This window comes from Melanostigma gelatinosum (assembly GCF_949748355.1).
Source record: "Melanostigma gelatinosum genome assembly, chromosome: 11".
NCBI lineage: Eukaryota > Metazoa > Chordata > Actinopteri > Perciformes > Zoarcidae > Melanostigma > Melanostigma gelatinosum.
Window position 1 is genome coordinate 2,862,496 of NC_136644.1, and position 16,025 is coordinate 2,878,520.

Below are 16,025 nucleotides of genomic sequence, written 5' to 3' on the forward strand. Positions count from 1 at the left end.
GGAGCTGGTGAAGAAGTGGAAATGTCCCAGTGAGTACGAGTGTGAGAATTTATAGTCTGTTAAAAGACCACATCAAGCAATCATTGGTGAAACACAATCAGGTCATTGAGAGCAGTGATTCATGTGACATCAAAATAGTTACTTATTAATAAAAATAAGACAAAATAAAGATTAGTTTCAAACAGTACTGGCACACAAACAAAGTCCGGAGTCAATGCGTTTTATGGTGCCACAATCAATCTCACGTCAGTGTTGAAACATGACGGAGACCTCTCCGACTTCAAAAGTGTCCAACGTTAATGTACCGACGTGCCTATCAGTTCCCACCTTTTGCCTTGTGACTGAAACAACAGAGCGAATCAAGTTCATTCCTGACCTTGGAAAGAATATTTTGACCAAATAATCTTAACTCAAGTTTTACACACTTGTTCTTTCTGCAGCATCTTTCAGTCACGGTCTTATTTAGCCACCGGCATCCATTTCTGGAAGTGGAGCATGAATTTGGATTATTTTATCAAATAAAAGTCCAAGGAAGCCGTACGGTCATACAGTTACAAATATAGATCATGCATTAATTAAACCGGCACTGCACATCTCATCGAAGTAACCATTACTTTATCGCATATATTTCTGCATCATGCATTGAACTATCTTGATTTGAAAAGGTTTTCTTTGATATTCTGAGCATCTCTCTTACACTGCAGGGAACAAACCACTGCACCTCAGAGTGGATGACCTTTCTCACATTCTCAATTTGATGTATTGTACTTTTATTATATTGGCGTCACCTCTTATCAATATTTACTGGAAATGTTATCTCCTATTTCAAAACTATCTTACTCTGTCGTGTTTTATAAGGTGACCGAGTGCTTTGTTCTACCAGACAAGAGCACGAACAATCATTTACAACACTTAATGCTGGGAAGTCAAGGAAACAAAGATGTTTCCTTGAAGTGGAGCATTGTTCAGATCAGATCTGAAAACGGATCTCTGCAAAGAACAAATACTGTTGAACATAAATCTGTTGGTTGCCATTCAGCTAAAAATACTGCAAGCAAAGCGTAGTTCAGGCCATGCATTGGTAGATGCCACCAGTTTTGTATCGGTCTTACTTACTCGGTGTTAGCGCGTGTATCAAAACCACCTTGTGGAGTCATAGTTTGTGATGTGGAAATCACCGGAAACCTCTGCGAGCAAGACAACCGTTCACTAAATGCTGCTCGTCTGTGGACGAACCACTCCTAATATTTGGCATTAGAAATCCTCCATGACAACACCAACGTGAAACGATGCTGCGACCAATCAGGCGACTTCACACGCTTGAATTCATATGAAAATGTCAACTTTATATTCAGTGAAAATCCTCGTAGATGTGTTGATTTGGGTTTACAATGTAACTCAATTAGTCATTGTGAGTCAATTACAATCATTTTCTTTTCCAACATAAAAACAAGAGAAACAAATCCCAATTTTCTTTTACACAGATACATAAATAATGACGGGCAGCACAAGTTTTGATTTGGTCCCTTGGAGATCACCTTTAGACCTAATGTGTAACAGAGGGAGTGCTCTGTTAGTAAAAATACATATATTGCAGTAAATACTATTACATCCTCATTCACACACAAAAGCATAATGTCCCTCAAAAGAATATAAAACGCTGTAAAAGCCGGTATTAGACTTCTGGTCCAATGTAGTGCTGTTGTCTCAGAGAAGATTCAAGTCAAGTTGAGCGGTACACCTAACAGCCAGTGAATCAGTTGTTGGAGGTAGTTCATCACTTTTCAACTTGATACCAGCTCAATAATCTCAGATCGCAAATGTCACTGATCACCGTTCAAGCTCTTCGACTCCATCTGCAGCGCCGCCTCCACGCTGTCCGTATACCTGAAGCCCTGCAGATCAGCTGCTAGGAGAACCTCCAGAACAGAGAGCTGAAGGTGGAGGACAGACACAGAGATAAAAACAGAGGGACCAACATATATTTTGCTGTGTTGTTATAAAAAAAAAAGGCATTACCTGCAATCTGGAAAAGACCAGTTGCACTTCTCGCAGGTTGAACTGCCTCAGCAGGTCCCTGAGCTCGCTGATCACTGTGTAATCTATGACGCTGACATGATGGCAATCCAGGACCACTGACCGCGGAGGAGACGCTGGGGGAGACATGTCAGAGGGGAGACAGACAGGCGGTTAAATGACCGTAAGTGTCCTCTAAACACAAAGACAGACGATCAAACAAACCCTGCAGCGCCTGAGTGTGTATCATGCGGCTGAGATACTCTGTGGCAGGAAAACTCAGTCCACTGCCCAACTCCATCACCAGCACACCGTGATCAGACACCTGCACACGACAGGAACATGACGGGAACACAGGAAGAGGAAGAGCAAGAGTTAATGCAAAAAGGTCTACTGAAGCTATCGTTAATGGAGAAACCTGTGTGGGAGAGTCCTGTACAGAATATTACCTTTATCGGTGGTCTTGCTGTGTTGTGGAGCAGCAGAGCTCCGGATACAGCTACACCGCCTACGATGCCGTACTGCACCTGCCAGAAGCTCATCAGGAACGTCACGACAAACGGCAGCAGGTCCAGCTCTGCGGGAGACACGCGAGCATGAGACCACAAAATAACAAACAAATAACACGCGAGACAGAGAGGACACCTACTGCGTATCTTCCACATCGTGGCGACGACACGATAATCCACCATGGGAGCTACCGCGCAGATGATAACAGCAGCCAGACAGGCTTTGGGGATGTAGTAGAAGGCCGGCATGAGGAACGCCAGGGAAAGCAACACGATCACACCTAGGAACAATAGGAAACACAGAGAGAGAAGGGGAGAGATTTAGAGGGATAGAAGACAAATGCACAGGAGAACCGAAAACCAAACACACACTGAGAGAGAGAGAGAGAGAGAGAGAGAGAGAGAGAGAGAGAGAGAGAGAGAGAGAGAGAGAGAGAGAGAGAGAGAGAGAGAGAGAGAAAAGGAAGCAAGGAGACAGAAGTGTGTATCTCCACCAGAGGGCGGCAGAGATACAGTGAAAAACGAGTGTCAGGACTCACTGGTGACGATCCCTCCAGCTGGAGTGCAAACGCCAGTCTGGGAGTTCACTGCTGTCCTGCATGTGAGGAGAGAACATGCCACTGTAAATACTGGACATCTGAGCTCTCTCTGTTGCCGTCTCTCTCTCGCACACACACACACACACACACACACACACACACACACACACACACACACACACACACACACACACACACACACACACCTCCCGAAGCTGCCAGTGACGGGGTAGGCTGACACAAAGGAGCCCATGATGTTGGTCAAACCAATTGCCAGCAGCTCTTGGTTGGCATCAATTCTGTAGTCGTTCTGACTGGCTGAGGAGAAACAGGAAGTTAAAATCAGTCGAAAGATGAAACACTCATTCTTTAGCTGCCTTGATTTAACATGTTTACAATTAAAATGCTAACATGCTGATGCTTAGCAGTTATGATACAGCTGGGGCTGACGGGATATTATTAGTTCTGCAGGTATCTTGTCATCAACAAAGTATTGGACTAATTAACATTTGGGCCTGATGATGGCGCTCGAGGAAAATGTAAAGGATCACCAAAGTTATTACAGGGCATCCTGTGTGGGACATGGATTTCTGTACCAAATTGAATTGCAAACCGTCCAACAGTTCTCGAGACATTTCCCTCCAAACAAGAAATATTCACCTCATTGTCGTGCTGGGGGAAAAGTCAGGCGATTAACAATTCAATCTGACAGTCGTTGAGATGGTTCAGTCTGGACCGAAGTGGCCCTTCACTGCTATTGTGGCTAAAAACACCTACCAAAAGCTTTGGCAATAGCAATGCTTTCCAACAGACCCATGAAGGGAATCACAGCGAGCGCTCCTCCAAAGCCCTGCACAAAACACACAGAGAGGAGGACTGGCTGGTCAGCTGCTCCACTTGTGACCTGGAAAGCTTTTGGGGAAGTGAAAGCAGCGTCGTCTCTCTCTGCTCCTGACCTCAACTATCTCTCCAAAGGAGACGACGGTGCCGTTGGCTGTGGTGTCCGAGGTGGGTGGAGGTCTGAACGGCGGGAGCCCCCGCGAAGTCTCCCCAGTGACCGTGAACACGGGATAACCGGAAGCATTCCAGGAAAACGCTACGAAGGATGCGGCCACGACCACAAGAACGTTACGCACTGACCACGACAGAGGAGACATGAAGAAAACGATAAAGACATCTGTATCCTGGCATACCTCATTCAAACATAAAGTAATATTCAATATTTCATTTTTCTTAATCCTTTGTAAAACACCGTCATTGTCGTCCGTGCATTTGAAGAGGACAAGCACAGTCACATGCACACTCACAGACACACGGTCACATGCACACAGTCACATGCACACTCACAGACACACGGTCACATGCACACTCACAGACACACGGTCACATGCACACAGTCACATGCACACTCACAGACACACAGTCACATGCACACTCACAGACACACGGTCACATGCACACAGTCACATGCACACTCACAGACACACGGTCACATGCACACTCACAGTCACATGCACACTCACAGACACACGGTCACATGCACACGGTCACATGCACACTCACAGACACACGGTCACATGCACACTCACAGTCACATGCACACTCACAGACACACGGTCACATGCACACGGTCACATGCACACTCACAGACACACGGTCACATGCACACAGTCACATGCACACTCACAGACACACAGTCACATGCACACTCACAGACACACGGTCACATGCACACAGTCACATGCACACTCACAGACACACGGTCACATGCACACTCACAGTCACATGCACACTCACAGACACACGGTCACATGCACACGGTCACATGCACACTCACAGACACACGGTCACATGCACACAGTCACATGCACACTCACAGACACACGGTCACATGCACACGGTCACATGCACACAGTCACATGCACACTCACAGACACACGGTCACATGCACACTCACAGTCACATGCACACTCACAGACACACGGTCACATGCACACTCACAGACACGGTCACATGCACACGGTCACATGCACACTCACAGACACACGGTCACATGCACACTCACAGACACGGTCACATGCACACGGTCACATGCACACTCACAGACACACGGTCACATGCACACTCACAGACACACGGTCACATGCACACGGTCACATGCACACTCACAGACACACGGTCACATGCACACAGTCACATGCACACTCACAGACACACGGTCACATGCACACGGTCACATGCACACTCATAGACACACGGTCACATGCACACTCACAGACACACGGTCACATGCACACTCACAGACACACGGTCACATGCACACTCACAGACACACGGTCACATGCACACTCACAGATACACGGTCACATGCACACTCACAGACACACGGTCACATGCACACTCACAGATACACGGTCACATGCACACTCACAGACACACGGTCACATGCACACTCACAGACACACGGTCACATGCACACTCACAGACACACGGTCACATGCACACTCACCGACACACGGTCACATGCACACTCACAGACACACGGTCACATGCACACTCACAGACACACGGTCACATGCACACTCACAGATACACGGTCACATGCACACTCACCGACACACGGTCACATGCACACTCACAGATACACGGTCACATGCACACTCACAGACACACGGTCACATGCACACTCACAGACACACGGTCACATGCACACTCACCGACACACGGTCACATGCACACTCACAGACACACGGTCACATGCACACTCACAGACACACGGTCACATGCACACTCACAGACACACGGTCACATGCACACTCACAGACACACGGTCACATGCACACTCACCGACACACGGTCACATGCACACTCACAGACACACGGTCACATGCACACTCACAGACACACGGTCACATGCACACTCACAGACACACGGTCACATGCACACTCACAGATACACGGTCACATGCACACTCACAGACACACGGTCACATGCACACTCACCGACACACGGTCACATGCACACTCACAGACACACGGTCACATGCACACTCACAGACACACGGTCACATGCACACTCACAGATACACGGTCACATGCACACTCACAGACACACGGTCACATGCACACTCACAGATACACGGTCACATGCACACTCACAGACACACGGTCACATGCACACTCACCGACACACGGTCACATGCACACTCACCGACACACGGTCACATGCACACTCACAGACACACGGTCACATGCACACTCACAGACACACGGTCACATGCACACTCACAGACACACGGTCACATGCACACTCACAGACACACGGTCACATGCACACTCACAGACACACGGTCACATGCACACTCACAGACACACGGTCACATGCACACTCACAGACACACGGTCACATGCACACTCACAGACACACGGTCACATGCACACTCACAGACACACGGTCACATGCACACTCACAGACACACTGTCACATGCACGCTCACAGACACACGGTCACATGCACGCTCACAGACACACGGTCACATGCTCGCTCACAGACACACGGTCACATGCACACTCACAGACACACGGTCACATGCACACTCACAGACACAGGGTCACATGCACACTCACAGACACACGGTCACATGCACACTCACAGATACACGGTCACATGCACACTCACAGACACACGGTCACATGCACACTCACAGACACACGGTCACATGCACACTCACAGACACACGGTCACATGCACACTCACAGACACACGGTCACATGCACACTCACAGATACACGGTCACATGCACACTCACAGACACACGGTCACATGCTCGCTCACAGACACACGGTCACATGCACACTCACAGACACACGGTCACATGCACACTCACAGACACAGGGTCACATGCACACTCACAGACACACGGTCACATGCACACTCACAGATACACGGTCACATGCACACTCACAGACACACGGTCACATGCACACTCACAGACACACGGTCACATGCACACTCACAGACACAGGGTCACATGCACACTCACAGACACAGGGTCACATGCACACTCACAGACACACGGTCACAACCACAGGTACTGACTGGTAGCAACAGTCCACACTAGTTTCCTGGCGACTCTGGAGCAGGTGGGGGCGTCCTCAGAGCTCAGACTCGTCTTCATGAAGGACAACATGACCAGCAGAGCGACACAAAGCAGGCCCAGCACCGCATCACCGATCCTGGCCTCTGGGATCTTGTAGAAGGTGTAGTAAACCTCCAGGAAGAACTCGTGAGGAATGCCCTGGAGTCCCAGAATATTCTGAAACATAGAAATATAAACACAGTGGAGGAGGACAAGAGGAGTTTTTGCTTTTTAGAATGAAGCAGAAACTACAAAATGAGTTTACACACACAAATCAATCAAAATGCTCTTTTATTTATATTCTTTCAGTTTCTATATTTGGCCCAGGGGAGTAAATATTTCTTCTTTATGAAATAAAACTGTAGAAGCAGCAGTAGAGGTTTGTTCAAAGTGAATCTATGTAGCTTATGCTGAACGCCATAAACAGTGATCACACAAGTGAGATAAAGATGAATCTCTTGTTTTATCTTGTATATATTTATTTAATGTCTTGTTTTGAGTCAGTGAACTGACTCAGCAATCAGAAAATCAGCCGCCATAAGCTGCTGGTCTTAGCAGACCAAGTGAGGCTGCAGCAGTGAAACCCATTTCTATATTATATTCAACATGTGTGTGTTAAGAGCAAGAGGTGTTCATTCTTTTTTCAAATGTTAAATAGTGTTTGTGTGGATGTGTTTGACTCTCACCTTGACCTGGCCGAAGCCAATGGTTACCGCAGCAGCACAAGTGAAGCCTTTTATAACAGGGAAAGAGATGAAGTCCAGCAGGAAGCCTGCAGAAGACGAGCAACGAACGGTTTACCGAGAGACGACGCCGACCGGCAACCAAAATGAAGTAAAATAAAACAAAGATGGTTGAGAGGTCGACAGACTTCACAGAACGCGTGGTGGTTCGGCAGAGGAAGTCATAGATGTGGTGGTAGGAAGTTGCTCTCCCGCACTCACAAACTAATTTCCTGTTTCCTCACAGTCTCCAACATGCATCTCCAGTTTCTGATACTGTGATGCTGATGCATCAGGTTTTGATACAGAGCTAACACTTAACTTACAGGCTGGAAGATCCTTCCACTCGGTGCATGCGTGTCGACTACATTAAGACCCCCCCCCCCCCAATGTTTCCACTCTCCTCACCTAATCTCAGTAATGCCATTCCCGCCTGGATGAGTCCACAGAGCAGCGTGAGCAGCACGGCTCGGTGTGGCTGCCCCCCCACCACGGAGAAACACAGCAGGGACATGATGGCCGTGGGACCCAGTGTCACGTCCTTAGACGTCCCCAGGAGCGTGTAGATGAACCCCCCCATGAAGGCAGAGTAGAGGCCGTACTGTGGAGAGAAGTGCTGTTTAACCACCTCTCCTCTCAAAAATGTGTTTTTCTTCTTATTGCTTCACCAGAGGTTGACAACATAAACCTTCTTTTCCACATTAATCTGCTGGAAAGGGGAAGTTTCCCTTTGTGGAAGGTAATGGGGCTCCAAAATAAGGAATAAAGAATACCGGAGCAAGAAGATTTTAACAACTTCGTGACTGAACATAGTCCGGCTGAGATATCTGAAAGATGAGCTCAAACTAAACGGAAGTTGAATCCAAAAGGATGAACCAGCACAAATGAACCCAGAGGACTCACCTGCACGGGGAGGCCGGCTACCTCAGCGTAAGCCAGCGCCTGCGGTACAGTCGTCAGCCCGACGGTGAGGCCTGCGAGCAGATCCATCTGAAGCCACTTCAGCTTGTACCTGGGCAGCCAGGAGAGGATGGGCAGCCAGGCCTTCAGCGTGCTGAAGGAGCAGCAGCAGCAGCCTCGGGCCGACAGTCGGCCCAGAAGAGGCCGATCCATCGCACAACTACGAGAGCGGAGGAAGGAGAACCTGGAGAGGACGACGACGGAAAAGACGACGAGGCAGCAACAAAGTGCACAAAGGTTAAGTGACGTTTAACGTGTACATGAGCAGCTGGCTACTCAATAAAAGCCACTTACACAAAGGGATTAAGGTTCTGCTGCCTCGTTACCCAGAGGCACAGCGTTCAGGGAAACACAACGACGACGTGCTCTGTGTCAGTGTGTGTTTTTCTGGACAAACACACGGCACATCAAAGGAAGTGGACGCCATATCTGCAGATGCATCATGTGATCTGTGTGTAATGACACAAGAAAAACAAAAGTCTGAAGTCAACGAACTTGCAAGCTGAGAAGCGATATTCTACATGTCTTTCTGTGACCATTGCCCCTCACAAGCTTTGAGCTCTTTATGATCACATGACGGTCAGATGACAGGTAAGTGCTCCGTATACCTGACTCTGATCAGGGATTGTTTTACAACATGTTCTGGCTTCATCTTACACTGTAACGTTTTATTTATCTCTCATTGTACCCTATAATGTGTTTATGTTGTGTTCTACAACAATCAGAGGTTGCACAGCTGTGTGACTGGAACAAACAGAAAGAAAGAACTTAAGATAGAATAGAAAACACCACACGGTAAAATAGAATAGAATAGAAAAGCACCACAACAAAGTGAAATAGAAAAACAACACAATATTCAAATTAGAAGACTGGAGCGGGTAAACAACACGATGTGAGACAATACAACGGAATAGATAAACAACCAAATAGAATAGATTACAGCTGAAAAACAACATAATAGAATAGAAAAAGAAAACACAAGAGATGAGATTAGAGCAGAAGAAGAACATCGGACAGAATAGAAAACAACCGGATAGAATAGAAACTCTCACTCTTCTTTGCTCTCTGGCTCTGCTGTGATTTTCAGGTCCCTTTTGTGTCGACGCGTTTCTTTCACCATTTCCTAAAATGTAAATCAATTCACTGACGAACTCCGAGCCGGGTTCCTGTTTTCTGTGCACATGTGATCTGTGTCATGTGACCTCGGGTGGGCGGGGTCTAAGTTTTGATGCGGAAGGATGTGAAAACAAATCACGAACGAAGATGTAGCTGGCGCATAAGTTGGAGTTGTCGCTTTGTGTGCTTCCGGGATTCATTTTCACGACTTCATTTGTTTCACGATTTGACTGATTTCTTTTTTTCAGGCTCACAGTTGATGTTTCACAGCCAAACGAGCAGAGAGGTTGAGAGTCAGTGTCATCATCATCATCATGCTGCTCGAGCTGTTGCTCCTCATCGCGGCTTCCTGTTGCATCGGAGAGTCAAAGAGGAGAAATGTGCTGCTGATAATTGGTGAGTGGACTTCAGATGCCTTTTGAACTGGACTGTAATGATGCTGAAATGTACAGTTTATAACAGTCCTGTAATGAATCCTATTGCATGATACAGAGAGGAGGCTCTGTTGTTCAGCCTTCCCTCAAACTAACAGAAAGCCCTGTGTCATGATGTAGAAGCACATCAACACGCTTCTATGCGTTCCAGCAAGTCCCTGCAAGCCGGGTTACAAAGTGTTGTCCACATCCTGTTGGCCATGTTGCCTCACAAATGTGTCTTTTCCGTCTCCCAGCCGATGACGCCGGTTTTGAGACGGAGGTCTACAACAACTCTGTGGTCCACACGCCGCACCTGCGCTCCCTGGCCCGGCGTAGCCTGGTGTTCAGCAACGCCTTCACCTCCGTCAGCAGCTGCTCCCCCAGCCGCTCCAGCATCCTCACCGGCCTGCCGCAGGTAAACACACACACACACACACACACACACACACACACACACACACACACACACACGGAGGCCTCTCATTTGTGCACGAAGGCACCATCTTTTAGGTCGATTTGATGTGTTTTTTAGCACCAGAACGGCATGTACGGGCTTCATCAGGGTGTTCACCACTTCAACTCGTTTGACGGAGTACAAAGTCTACCGCGGCTCCTCAGCCAAGCCGACGTACACACAGGTGAGTAACAGAGAGACCAGTTCATCTCAAGTCTACTGTCGCATGCTCTCCAATCACCATTTCATCCCCTCGTGCTCTCTCTCACGCACACAGGTATAATTGGGAAGAAGCACGTCGGCCCTGGATCTGTTTACCCGTTTGATTTTGCGTACACGGAGGAGAACAGCTCTGTCCTCCAGGTGGGGAGGAACATCACCCGCATCAAACTCCTGGTCCGCAAGTTTTTCCAGACGCACAACGAAGATGCTTTTGAACGAAGGCGACAGAGGGAAGAGAATGAAGGCGAAATAAAAGATGACGAGAGGCCTTTTTTCCTGTACGTTGCCTTTCACGACACCCACCGATGTGGACACTCGCAGCCCCAGTACGGAGCTTTCTGTGAGAAGTTTGGGAATGGTGAAATGGGGATGGGTAGGATACCCGACTGGACGCCCCAATATTACACACCAGAACAAGTAAAGGTCAGTGACGAGCAGGTTTTTAAACATAGAAAGAAATCCCACTCTCATCAGAAAACAAGGATCATTAGCTGTAAACATATGTATATGTGTAAACATGCATTCTTTTAAAATATATACTCGTCTCGGGTACTTCAGGTTCCTCCCTTTGTGCCGGACACACCTGTGGCACGAGCTGACTTGGCAGCACAGTACACCACGGTCAGCAGGCTGGACCAAGGTATGTAACAACAACACCGACACATAATAAAGACACGAGAGGACAGAGAGAAGAAGCTGCTCTCGTAAGACACGGAGTTAGAATGCTGCGAGTTTCCTCTGCAGGTATCGGTTTGGTTCTTCGGGAGCTCAAAGACGCCGGTTATGAGAACGACACTCTGGTCATCTACAGCTCGGATAACGGCATCCCCTTCCCCAACGGCAGAACCAACCTGTATCGCTCCGGGACAGCAGAGCCCATGCTGCTGTCCTCTCCAGAGCACAGGGGGCGATGGGGAGACACCAGCCAGGCCTACGTAAGCCTGCTGGGTAAGAGATGGAGACGGAGTGACTTTTCTCCGATTATTACAGGCTGAACATGTAAATGTCTTCCAGAATTTTTTCCTTAATCATTTTTTGTGAGCTCTCAGCTTTATCTTGGGGCCCCTCGTGTGTTGCCAGGTTGGGAACCACTGGTTCACACGAGTGGATGAACAGGTGTGTTCATCTGATGGGCTCAATCGGCCACAAGAGGGAGACTGAGCAACGATGCATGATAAAATAGGATAAACCGATAAAGTGATTAATATGGCAACAATTCACGTATATAACTAGTAGGCGTATGTTCGACTTTAACATAAAGACTTCCGTCCTATGAAAAACCCTGTCTAACAAGAAGAGAGCTGTTTCCAGTGTGTTTTTAAACAGTTTATTGAGCTTAAAGCGGGATAAAGGAACTCTTGATCCTTTTAATTCATCTGAAAAAATAAAAATCTCCAAACTTGGAGATGCAGTACGTTTTTTAAGTGGACAGTCACATGTTAATATAAAGATGTTAACAGTAGGTCATAATAGAAATCCTGTCTCCTGTTTTTTTTTTTTTTTTGGGCAGACATCACTCCCACTATTCTGGACTGGTTCTCTGTTCCCTACCCGTCCTACAGCCTCCCCGGCGGCCCCGCCACCCCGGTCCACCTCACCGGTCGCTCCCTGCTGCCCGCCCTGGTCACCGAGCCCCGCAGCTGGCACACCGTGTACGCCAGCCAGTCCCTCCACGAGGTCTGTGAGCATCGCCACTGTCACAAACAGAGAGCACCGAGCACAAGGCCTTCACCGCCGCGCTGACGGTTTTTATTTCAGGTAACCATGTACTACCCGACGCGCTCCGTCCACCAGGGGGCGTACCACCTGCTCCACAACCTTCACTACCGCATGCCCTTCCCCATCGACCAGGACCTGTATGTGTCGCCCACCTTCCAGGACCTGCTGAACCACACCAGGCTGCGTGAGCCCACTCACTGGTTCAAAAGCCTGGAGCAGTATTACTACAGAGAGCGCTGGGAGCTGTTCGACTCCAGGTCTGTTACAGCTCAGGTAGTTCCGTCGTGTTTCGGGTATAGGGAACATGTTCACCGTGATGATTAACAGATGAATGTCCGGCACGTTTGGTAAATGAGCTTCGAGGTCAAAGCCCAACAGAAGAGCGCTCACAAAACCTGACCTCGATTGGTGGATGACATGAGTTCCTCTGAGTTAAATGAGCTGCAGCAGCCACCGTTCATATTTTAGTCATTTAGTCAGAAGGAAGTGTTCAGAAGCTAGCACCATAAAGGAGAGAAAGTGTCCTAAAGTTGGAATTCAAGCAATAAAGCTTTATTTTAGTTAAACTATTTATTTGGTAATAGTTTACCAATCATTTTCTAGAAGATTTCCCAGACAGAAATATGTAATCTAGCTTTTGGGAACTCAGTATAAGGCAACAACATCTTGTCCTCTCGGTTTATGAATTTGAACAAATGCTTCACCAACACAGGACAGACCCGCTGGAAGCGAGGAACCTGGTGTCAGACCCGTCCTACCGCGATGTGCTGGAGAGCCTGAGGCAGAGTCTGCAGAAGTGGCAGTGGGACACGGGGGACCCCTGGGTCTGTGGACCTGACTACGTCCTGGAGGACAAACTGGAGCCGCACTGCAGACCACTCTACAACGGACTCTGACGGGACTTTCACTCATCTGGATTGACATGATGTCCGTGTACATGATCTCATTCTTCTTATAAAATAAGACATTTCTAGTTTTATTTTTGTATGCCAGTGCTGCTTTAAATGTTAAAAAATAAACACTATTACTAATTCCGAACATTGTTTTTGGTAAAGCATCATTCTTCATGTATCCAGATCATTTCATCATTTAAGTCCGTATGTCTGGATACATTTAAGGAACATTTCACCATCCTCCAGACCCCCTCATTACCCCGTTACACAGGAGGGCAGCATGGTTACACAACATACAACTGCTTTTGTTATTTGATTGAACAAGTGTAGATGCATCCCTCCTTGTCTTTAGTCCCCATCACTCCTGTTCTGCTGATACGCAGGCCGTAGAGCTCGTGACGCATGACTGGTGAGGTCGGCAAATCCATCAGTAAAAGGGTTTGTATTGACTCCTCAGAGGATTCCTCACTGGATGATTCTCAATCCACCCGTGTAGAAAGCAGTTGGAACGGAATACGATTTGGATCAGTCGACTATTCACTCGTGTTTATTGATCTTCTTCTTTGTACTTCTAATCTGTCCATATTCACTGTTGAGGTCTTCTAAAGCCACGCACGGGGATTCTACTTTGTTGTGCACCTTTTGTTGCATGCAGTGGGTAAACACCGACCCCACAACAGCTTTTATGCACTTTGTGTGTGATTTTCCAAACCCAAGCATTCTGTCAACTGGCTTGTCACGGCATGGTGTCTGAAATCAACCATTGTAGAAAGGAAACGGTTAACTTTCTGAAATGTATTGATGTCTTTAGACCATCAGGACATTTTAAATGTAATAATTAGTTTTTCAGATTAGTGAGACATACAAAGTCCCTCCTCATTCATTTAGTGACTGTGGGCATCTGACGTCATGATTTCCACAAACGTCGGATGTCGCTATACATCTCCCCCTCATACTCTATACCACACACGCACCACTCCCCCCTCCCCCCCCCCTCCTCCCCTACAACAAACCATCCAAACTGATCAAGTTGGATTGGTCCTCTTTCGTCTCCCGCATAAAGATAAATCACCATCCGCCCACCTCAATTCTGATTTGACGAAGGTCCTGGGTCACGATAACGTCGCTCGTTCAGCCTATATAAGCAGCGGGAAGTTGTTCAAACACCCAGCAAAACATAAAGGCGGCCTCTGACCAACAACAGACGAGATACGCGCCGTTTTCCTTTGCGTAAAAAGTGCCAAGACGGTTCCAGACATGGAGAGGTCAGTCAGGTTTGCCGTGGTGTGCGTCGGAGTGTCTCTGCTCATCTCCTGCCATCCAGTCGAAGCCTGGTACAAGCAGTCGACCGGGCCCAGTTACTACTCGGTGGGTCGTGCCTCCGGTTTGCTGTCCGGTATCAGGAGGTCGCCTTACGTGCGGAGGTCCGAGTCCGAAGAGACGCTGATGGAAAGCGGGGAGACGGCAGGTAACAACCTGATTCCAGAGAGCAACAGGCAGATCTCCATCCTAAAAAGCATGGTAAGTACAAGACACTACGATCTGTATTCCTGTTTAAGGGGGCGGTGGTGTTGTTTTTTCCACTGATGATGAAATTGAGAAGACGAGTAAGAATTGCTTTCCTTCCAGCACCATAAGAGACACATTTCTAAATATTGAAAGCACAGAAACCTTCGGCAGATATTAGACAGCACATTTATTACATTTGCTTTCATAAAGACGACGACACAAACTGTTGAGATCAAAATCTGAACTCAAACGTTGAACAACTCGTGCGTAAAAGGGCAAACCAGTCAGCGCTGCAGGTCAAAGCGCAGACATCTGCATCAGATAGTGAAGAAAGATGAATGACAAAACGCTCATTGAAATGTTCAGCATTTTAAATCATCATTACATACGGACAACACCTGAATAAAGGTAAACCATATCGGAAGAATGAAAATATGGGATCTGACGACTGACTTTTTTTTTTATTACGGTAGGAGCCTGCTGTTATTTCTGCGCTGCGAAATAGTAGTTATGAGTATTAGTATTATTTGGGCATATCCGGTTGGTTTGAGAAGACTTTCACCCCTTGTTCTCACCTCCTGCAGGCCATCTGTGTGAAGGACATCTCTCCAAACCTGAAGAGCTGCGAGCTGTTGCGGGACGGGACGGGCACTTTCCAGTGCAAGGCGGACGTCTTCCTCACCTTGGACTCCCTGGACTGCCTGTCCGCGTGAGTCCCGCTCGGACCGGCGGAGACAGTCCTGGTCCTCGAGCGAGCTCCGGGAGCGCTTCTCTGGACGCGCGAAATAAAGGAAAGAAAAGAGGGATGAGT

The 16,025-nt window shown here is 47.8% G+C and overlaps 3 protein-coding genes across 3 annotated transcripts; 2 read left to right on the forward strand and 1 right to left on the reverse strand.

Moving 5' to 3' along the window:
- Positions 1–1,335: 1,335 nt before the first annotated feature.
- slc26a11 (solute carrier family 26 member 11) lies at positions 1,336–10,025 on the reverse strand. The gene is made up of 15 exons (XM_079277774.1): positions 9,938–10,025; positions 9,180–9,334; positions 8,829–9,069; positions 8,334–8,526; positions 7,890–7,975; positions 7,164–7,380; positions 4,021–4,199; positions 3,842–3,914; positions 3,271–3,382; positions 3,065–3,120; positions 2,666–2,806; positions 2,466–2,593; positions 2,242–2,341; positions 2,020–2,153; positions 1,336–1,934 (listed from the first exon to the last, which is right to left on the reverse strand). The coding sequence occupies exons 3-15, from the start codon at positions 9,036–9,038 to the stop codon at positions 1,824–1,826; spliced, it is 1,740 nt and encodes a 579-aa protein (XP_079133900.1). The 5' UTR covers positions 9,039–9,069; positions 9,180–9,334; positions 9,938–10,025; the 3' UTR covers positions 1,336–1,823.
- A 96-nt stretch (positions 10,026–10,121) lies between these two features.
- On the forward strand, positions 10,122–13,842 carry sgsh (N-sulfoglucosamine sulfohydrolase (sulfamidase)). The gene is made up of 9 exons (XM_079277837.1): positions 10,122–10,397; positions 10,672–10,832; positions 10,950–11,055; positions 11,149–11,516; positions 11,652–11,733; positions 11,838–12,041; positions 12,604–12,770; positions 12,852–13,069; positions 13,525–13,842. Exons 1-9 carry the CDS (start codon positions 10,316–10,318, stop codon positions 13,706–13,708), a joined length of 1,572 nt encoding a protein of 523 aa, XP_079133963.1. The 5' UTR covers positions 10,122–10,315; the 3' UTR covers positions 13,709–13,842.
- A 1,120-nt stretch (positions 13,843–14,962) lies between these two features.
- On the forward strand, positions 14,963–15,927 carry npb (neuropeptide B; the record flags this gene model as incomplete). The annotated part of the gene is made up of 2 exons (XM_079279417.1): positions 14,963–15,226; positions 15,799–15,927. The coding sequence occupies 2 exons, from the start codon at positions 14,963–14,965 to the stop codon at positions 15,925–15,927; spliced, it is 393 nt and encodes a 130-aa protein (XP_079135543.1).
- Between the last annotated feature and the right edge of the window lie 98 nt (positions 15,928–16,025).